General features: G+C 43.4%; 1 protein-coding gene across 1 annotated transcript; it reads right to left on the bottom strand.

The window, feature by feature from the left end:
• Window positions 1-4,034: 4,034 nt before the first annotated feature.
• LOC129030278 (small ribosomal subunit protein uS2-like) lies at window positions 4,035-7,938 on the bottom strand. The gene has a single exon (XM_063648680.1). It carries the CDS (start codon window positions 5,044-5,046, stop codon window positions 4,156-4,158), a length of 891 nt encoding a protein of 296 aa, XP_063504750.1. The 5' UTR covers window positions 5,047-7,938; the 3' UTR covers window positions 4,035-4,155.
• Window positions 7,939-8,855: the final 917 nt, after the last annotated feature.

Genomic DNA, 8,855 nt, shown 5'->3' on the forward strand with positions numbered 1-8,855 from the left:
TAGATGCTTGAACAGGAGGCCAGAGCACGGTGGCCAGAAATTTTCATCCCCCACCCTTCTCATCGTTCCATCAGGAACAGAAAATGATTGTGCTGGAGGGAAGAAATAAAAACAGTTGAGACCTTGGGGGAAGGCCCAGTAGGGTATGAAAGAGAAGGGAAAGGGGAATGTGAGAGAGGAGCCAGGAAGGAGAGACTGGGGAGAGGTCTGCTAACCAGAGGTTTGTCCTATAGTGCCATGGCCACTGAGCTTCCTTCCGCATGGCTGAACTCCCCGTTAAACTGTTTAGAGAGGCTGCACGAATCTGTCATCCTGTGCACTCTGGGTTGGTTACAATATGATGCAGCAGTCACTAACCTCTAGGATTCTGTGTGTTCTTCAACAACTAATTGGAAGACAGTTTTGTTAGGAACTGTTTTACGATGGGCTTCCAATAACTTCTATGAATGTCAGGCATGGTGCTAGGTGCTTTGGATACATTCATTATCTCTAATCCTCTCAAGGACCCACCAGACGAGGTCACTGATACCTAGAGAGTTACTCGCCAGGATCACAAGGCTACCAAACCAGTGTTAGATAAACTTAGACACATTAAAATTTTAAAAAGGTTTGAGACCACGATTCATGAATTGGACATTGCCAAACCACAATTTGATTCGTTGAAGTGGAAGTCTCTAGTTAGAGGCTAGTTGGTGGTTTCTGATTGGTAGTTTCTAGTTAGAGATTAGCAGGTTTTGACTGGGTTATACTTAAGTTTTGTTTTCCTAGGCCACTTTGAGTTGGGTTTTGATTTGCTTAGAAAGGAACCTAAGGCACTAGAGAAGTCTGAGTCTAATGGCCTCTCATTTATTTATTATTTATTTATTTTTGAGATCGAGTTTTGCTCTGTCACCCAGGCTGGAGTGCAGTGGTGTGATCTCGGCTCACTGCAACCTCCGCCTCTCGGGCTCCAGCAATTCGCCTGCCTCAGCCTCCCGAGTAGCCGGGATTACAGGCGCCCACCACCATGCCCAGCTAATTTTTTTATTTGTAGTGGAGATGGGGTTTTGTCATGTTGGCCAGGCTGGTCTCAAACTCCTGACCTCAAGTGATTGGTCTGCCTCAGCCTCCCAAAGTGCTGGGATTACAGGCGTGATCCACTGTGCCCGGCCTTAATTATTTACTTTAATACCAGGTAATTTTTAGTTGTGCCTGTCTGACTTGGATACAACTAAACAAGCCAAGAACAGTGCTTCTCAAACTGTGAGTAAGGTTGATTTTTAACATTTCCAATTCATCACAGACTGGTAATTTTGTAAAATACAAAACAAAGTAAAATACATGCAAAATACAAGCCCAAACTTATTACATTTAATAGACATACTCTGTGAATTTGCTGTAAATGTTTCTGAACACTTACCCTGAAGGTTTGTACTGATCTTATCACAGAATGGCAGTAGAACATAGCAGTGGCTCTGAATCATTTCACACACACACACACAGCAGTGGCACAACTGAATCATTTCCAGAGCTTTTCCTAACTACATGTGCCTGCCTTTCACCCAGACTCTGATTCAGCGGGCCTGGTGTTTAGTAGATACTCCCTGGGGGATTCTGATGTCCATCCCTGGTTAAGAACTACTCACTGCTCTAAGATGTTACCAAAGCCATTTTCTATCTTGGTGCCATTCAGAGAATCAAAGTCCCCTTTCAGAATTCACTAAAACCAGTAAAGGATGAGGGATGGGGGTGGCAAAACTACCAAGGAATTGAAAGATGCAAGAGTTGTCTTCTCTAACATCTGCATTACTACCTGACGCTATTTCAATCTTTTCAACTTAAAAATTTTTGTGTTTGGTTCAAGGACAGAATCTCTGAGCAGCAAATTAGAAGCAGTCAAAATTGCATTTAGCAAATAATCACTCCCATCTAAGATAACACCTATGTTTCCTCCTACACAGCCCTGCCTTTGTAAAAACTGGCCACCTCCTGCATCTGCATTTGAGGGATTCTGGGAATTGTCCACACCCCAGAAAAATGGTGCATCCTTAACTCATCCCAGAGGATAGCCAGCTGGTGGGGCAGCCAGTCATTTTCAGGAAGAAACAGCCTGGGAAGAGAAACCACTCCACCTTTTGAGATCAGGGCCAATGTGACAGGTGGGGAGATGAGGGATAAGCCTCATAGGAAGACTCCCTAGAAACCTCAGTGAGAATAGGAAATGCTGATGAATTCCCTCCAGAAAAATAATCCAGTGACCTCAGTGTCCCAACGGAGATGAGGACCAATAGGAAGCTTATGAAAAAAATGACAAATAGGCAGACTGAGCCAAAATGCAATTTATTTTCTTCACTACTCCTAATAATTTGTTTTTATTTGCATCACTGGTGTGTGTGTGTGTTCAACTGACCCTACCAGTGTTAAATCGGTAATAGGGTTTGATGTACACAATGTATACTCTTTTCTCTCAGTCCCAGTCCTTGAAAGGTATTTTCATATAGCAGGTGCTCAATAACATTTGGGAATATTCCTCCCACTTCACTCTCTAAAATAGATTGAAAACTTCTTGATGGACAATTGTTTCCAGGCTACATCAAGGGCTGCGACAAATCAACAGAAAAATACCAAAAGAAAAACAGGGCCAGGCGTGGTGGCTCACACCTATAAATCCCAGCACTTTGGGAGGCCAAGGCAGGCAGATCAGCTGAGGTCAGGAGTTCGAGACCAGCCTAGCCTGGTAGAGATGGTGAAACCTCATCTCTACTAAAAATACAAAAAATTAGCTGGGTGTGGTGGTACATGCCTGTAATTCCAGCTACTAGGGAGGCTGAGGCAGAAGAATCACTTGAACCTGGGAGGTGGAGGTTGCAGTGAGCCGGGATGGCGCCACTGTACTCCAGCCTGGGCAACAGAGTGAAACCCTGTCTCTACAAAAGTTACAAAAAATTAGCTGGGCATGGTGGCGCACACCTGTAGCCCCAGCTACTTGCGAGGCTTGGGATGGGAGAATCACCTGAGGTTGAGGCTGCAGTGAGCCGTCATCGCATGCCACTGCCCTCCAGCCTGGGCGATAGAGCGAGACCCTGTCTCGAAAGAAAGAAAGAAAAGAAAACCAGGCAAAAGGCAAAAGACCATTTCATGGAAAGGGAAATAAAAGCAGCAAAGACATAAAAAAAAAAAAAAAAAAAAAGCTCAATCTCACTAATGATTGGGAAAAATGCAAAAATGAATTTTGACTCATCATACTGGCAAAAAATTATGGTATTACCAAGCACTGGCAAGGATAATGGGAAATACAGTCATCGTTGCTTAACGACGGGGATACATCCTGAGCAATGCATCATTAGGCGATTTCATCATTGTGTGAATATCACAGAGTACTTACACAAACCTAGACAGTACAGCCTACTTATATGGTAGAGTTTATAGGCTACAAACCTGTACAGCATGTTGCTGTACTGAATACTGTAGGCAACTGTAACACAATGGTATTTGTCTGTCTAAACACAGAAAAGATACAGTAAAAATACGGCGTAAAAGATAAAAAATGGTATACCTATCTAGGGTATTTACCTGAATGGAGCTTACAAGACTGGAAGTTTCTCTGGGTGAGTCAGTGTGTGAGTTGTCAGTGGATGTGAAGGCCTAGGACATTACTGTACCCTACTGTAGACTTTACACTATACACATGCTACACTAAATTAAAAAAATTTTCTTCAATACATTTAACCTTAGTTCACTGTAATTAACTTTTTGGCTCTCTTTTAATAACAACTTATCTGAAAACAAACACACTGTACAGCTGTATACAAATATTTTCTTTATATTCTCATTCTGTAAGCTTTTTTCCTATTAAAATTTTTAAAAATTTATTTACTTTTTAATTTTTTTTGTCAAAAACCAGGACACAAATACACATTAGCCTAGGTGTACACAGTGTTGGGATCATCAATATCACTGTCTTCCACCTCTACATCTTGTCCCACTGGAAGGTCTCCAGGGGCAATACGCGCATAGAGCTGTCATCTCCTACGATAACAATGCCTTCTTCTGGAATCTCTCCTGAAGGACCTGCCTGAGGTTGTTTTACAGTTAACTTTTTTTTTTTTTAGAAACTGATGTTTATTTTCCATCAACCATTTTTCCATGTTGCTGAAGAGCCTATGCAAGAACAGCTTAAGACCAGTCGGTGGTTGCTCCTACCCATTCAGTGGCCTGAGCAGTGGGAGCTGCAGACCAGTCTTCCGTGGCAGGCTGAGCGCTCCAGTCTTCAGTAGGGAACTGCTGAATAGGCACAGAGGGCACCTGTACACCTTCAGACCAGTCTGCAACCTCAGGCTGAGTAGCAGTGAACTCAAGAGCTGGAGCAGTCCATTCACCCTGAAATTCCTCCTTGGTCACTGCCTTTTCAGCAGCAGCCTGCTCTTCTTCTTTTTCAATCTCTTCAGGATCTCTGTAGAAGTACAGATCAGGCATGACCTCCCATGGGTGTTCACGGGAAATGGTGCCACGCATGTGCAGAACTTCCCGAGCCAGCATCCACCACATCAAACCCACTGAGTGAGCTCCCTTGTTGCTGCATGGGATGACAATGTCCACAAAGCGCAGAGGAGAATCTGTGTTACACAGCGCAATGGTAGGTAGGTTAACATAAGATGCCTCCGTGAGAGGCTGGTGGTCAGCCCTGGGGTCAGTAACCACAAGAAGCCGTGGCTCCCGGAAGGCTGCCTGGATCTGGTTAGTGAACGTTCCAGGAGTGAAGTGGCCAGCAATTGGAGTGGCTCCAGTGGCAGCAGCAAACTTCAGCACAGCCCTCTGGCCAGTATTCCTGGAGGATATAACGATGACATCAGCAGGGTTTTCAATGGCAACAATAGCACGAGCTGCCAGCAGAAGCTTCTCCCAGGTCCTCTTCAGATTTATGATATAGATGCCATCGCTTTTCCTTTTATAGATGTACTGTTCCATCTGGAAGTCAAGATTGGTGCCACCTAAGTGGGTTCCTGCTGCGAGGAACTTAAGGACATCCTCCTCCTTCATTTGCAGGACATCAAGGGCTCTGGACATTGTGAAAGTTTCCCTTTAAGTTACGACGGGAATCCAGAACAACACCATATGGACCCCTCTGCAGGTAGCGCGGAAAGGACTTTTTTTTTTTTTTATAAGTAGAGAGTATACTTAAATGATAAAAAGCACAGTATAGTAAGTACATAAACCAGTAACGCACTTATTATCAAGTATTATGTATTGCACATAATTGTATGTGTTATATTTTTATATGACTGGCAGTGCAGTAGTTTATTTACACCAGCATCACCACAAACACATGAATAATGTGTTATGACACTAGTGATGGGAATTTTTCAGCTCCATTATAATCTTATGGGACCACTGTCACACATGTGATCTGTCATTGACTGCAACATCATTATGCAGAGCATGACTGTAGATATTCTCATACGCTGCTTGTGAAAGTATACATTGTTGGGCTACTTTAGAGGGCTATTTGCCAATATCTATAGGCATTCTGAGTTTGAGAGATTCTGAGAACTATGCTGGAGCCACTTCATACCAGCTAACAGAGCTGATTGTGCATTAATGTCTCATTAGTAGTTTGAAATCGGCCATGGTGGAAGAATTCACACCATGGAAATTGGTAAATGCTACAAATCAGCCCCACTTCCTCTTTTTGGAAGACTGGTTGTTAAACATTTATCAGTACTCTAAAGTCTATTTGACAGTGTCTACAATAAAAAAAGAACGAAAAAAAAAAGCACATAACCCATGATACAGTATTCCTGTTTTCTAAGATATATTTGTACATGTAAACAGGGAGGCATGTTCAAGGACGTTCACAGCAGCATTGTTTGCAATGGAAAATTGAAGACAACCTAAAAACCCACTCATTGATAGTGTAAACCAAAAAGTATCTGAGACAGGTCTCAATTGATTAAGACGTTTACTTTGCCAAGGTTAAGGACTGTGGCCCATGCTGCAGCCTCAGGAGGTCCTGAGAACATGTGCCCAAGATGGTTGGATTGCGGCTTGGTTTTAGGGAGACAGAAGTTACGGGCAAAGACATAAATCAATACATGGAAGGTATACATTGGTTTTGGCCTGGAATAGGGGGACATCTCAAAGTGGGAGTTGGGGGCTGTTTCTAGGTCACAGGTGGATTGAGAGATTTCCTGACTGGCAATTGGTTGAAAGAGTTAAGCTCTGACTGAAGAGTTGAAGCCAGCTTGAGTTATGGTAAGGGGGGAATGTTTTGGAAGCCAAGGTTCTTGTCATGTAGGTGAAACCTCCAAGGAACAAGCTTCAGAGATAATAGATGTGACAGTCTCTTATCTGACCTAAAAAGTGTCAAACTCTGGAAAAACCTAGTTAGAGGAAGGAGATTCTCTAAAAAAATGCAAATTTCCCCCACAAGGGACAGCTTTGCAGGGCCATTCAAAATATGTCGAAGAAATATATTTTGGGGTAAAATACTTTGATCTCCTTCCGGGCCTGCTGTCTGTCATGAGATGTTACATCAGAGTCGGGCTGGAATTTGATCTTATTGCTACAAAGAGTCTGTTTTGTCGGTCTTAAGATCTCTGTTTTAATGTTAATGCTGGTCAGTTGGGTCTAAACTCCAAAGAAAGGAGGGTGTGAGAACTTCCTCCTCTCTTCCTGTCATGGCCTGAACTTTTTCAGGCTTTTTTGGGATCCCCTTGGCTGAGGGGGTTCATTCAGGTGGTTGGGGAGATCAGAATTTTATTTTTGGTTTATAATAGGAAACTCAAAAACAAACAAAAACCTCCAACCTATTCTAAATGGAACACTATGCAGCAGTTAAAATTAATAAACTAAATTTATATAAACTGTTGGGAAGAAAAACTTCTCTACCAATTTAGGTCCAATTGGTCAGTGGCCTGTGAATCAACGGACAATAGACAGATTAACAGGAGAAAAACGTACTACATATGTGAAGGTGCCCTAAAGAGAGTAGCTCCCAGAAGAGCTAGGGGGAAAAATCGCACAGCCATAAAAGAATAAAATCATATCCTTTGCAGCGACATGGATGCGGCTGGAGGCCATTATCCTAAGCAAATTAATGCAAGAACGGAAAACCAAATACCACATGTTACAAGTGGGAGCTAAACTGTGGATACTTATAGACATAAAGACGGCAATACTAGCTACTAGGGACTACTGGGTACTATGTTCACTACCCGGGTGACAGAATCATTCATATGCCAAATGTCAGCATCACACAATATACCTAAAGTAACAAAGCTGCACATGGACCCCTAAATCTATGAACACAATTAATGGCTATACTTCTAGGTGCAAAACTAGGGATGGCATTTGGGCTGTAAAGAATGGCACAGGCTGTGGTAACCCCAGTAACCACTTTCTCCAAGGACTCACTCAAGGCAATAGGGACTTGCTTGGTCTTGCCCCTTCTGTTATGGTTCCAGGGGTGGTTGCCCAAAGGGGCTGCAAGTTGATTCTCCCAGGGATGGGTCCCCAGTGAGAGCTCTCAAGCTATTCAGGGAACTTCAGAGCCAAATTCCCCTAGCGTTTTGTTCAACTCTTCCCCATGTGTACAGGGACAAGGAAGGGTTTTGCATTATCCTTTCCTATTTATTGAAATTACATCTATAAGAACTGATGAAGAGAAGGGTCAGTTTTTTCCATCTGTCTCAGGGAACTGGGTGGGCCTGATAACTCTCCCACTAAATGCTCCTGGCCCCAGATTATCTGGTTACTTATTTTTAAACTTCCTGATATTAGGGGAAAAGATTTTTCCCTAAATTCCGTATAAGTGATATTTGAAGTGGTGGTATGCCACCCAGGAAATGGCTGTATCCACAGTTTTCATGGTTCATAAAGTAACTTATCAAGTGACTTGTTTTCTTTCAATTCAAAGGAGGTCTGGGGAAAGGCACCATTCATTCATTCAAGATGGGGTCTCAATATATTGCCCAGATGGTCTTGAACTCCTGGGCTCAAGGATCCTCCTGCCTCAGCCTCCTGAGTAGCTAGGATTACAAGTGTGGCAGTTTGAAAGGCACTTTCTTGGTCTATGTAGTCCGCCTGTACCCAGATGATTTGGAGCCTCACCTCTAGTCCCACCCTGGCCAGCCAAACCAGGGTCAGCCTGGGGATCCAGGAAAAAATGAAATGTTACATGGCCTTACTTGCCTTTTTCTGCTATTCATAGGCTGATATTGGTTGATAGTAAATATAAACCCAGTGGGCAAGTTCATTTTTGCACAGAGTGACAACCTTCACTGAACTCTGTTTTAAGGGAGGGATTTTGATGGGGCTTGTTTTTTTTTTTTTTGAGACAAGGTCACCCAGGCTGGAGTGCAGTGGCATGATCTCGGCTCACTGCAGCCTCTTGACCTCTTGGGCTCGATTGATCTTCCTACCTCAGCTCCCCAAGTAGCTGGGACTACAGGCATGCACCATCACGCCTGGCTAATTTTTTGTATTTTTTGTAGAGACAGGATTTTGCCATGTTGTCCAGACTGGTCTTGAACTCCTGAGCTCAAACAATTCACCCACCTCAGCCTCCCAAAGTGCTGGAATTACAGGCATGGGAGGGATTTTTTTTTTTTCTTTAAATTGAGACGAGGTCTCACCATCATACCCAGGATGGTCTTGAACTCCTGGGCTCAAGTAATCCTCCCATCTCAGCCTCCTGAGTAGCTGGAACTACAGCTGTGTGCACCACACCCAGCTAATTGTTCAACATTTTTGTAGAGACAGGGTCTTGCTATGTTGCCCAGGCTGGTTTCTAACTCCAGGGCTCAAGTGGTCCTCCTGCTTCAGCCTCCCAAAGTGCTGGGTTACAAGTGTTAGCCACCATGCTGGGCCAGAATTTA

This window comes from Pongo pygmaeus, chromosome 12 (assembly GCF_028885625.2).
Source record: "Pongo pygmaeus isolate AG05252 chromosome 12, NHGRI_mPonPyg2-v2.0_pri, whole genome shotgun sequence".
In the NCBI taxonomy this organism is placed as follows: domain Eukaryota; kingdom Metazoa; phylum Chordata; class Mammalia; order Primates; family Hominidae; genus Pongo; species Pongo pygmaeus.

Bases quoted from the DNA above. Each gene is read 5' to 3' on its own strand.
- LOC129030278 (XM_063648680.1), bottom strand. From the start codon at position 5,046: ATGTCCAGAGCCCTTGATGTCCTGCAAATGAAGGAGGAGGATGTCCTT.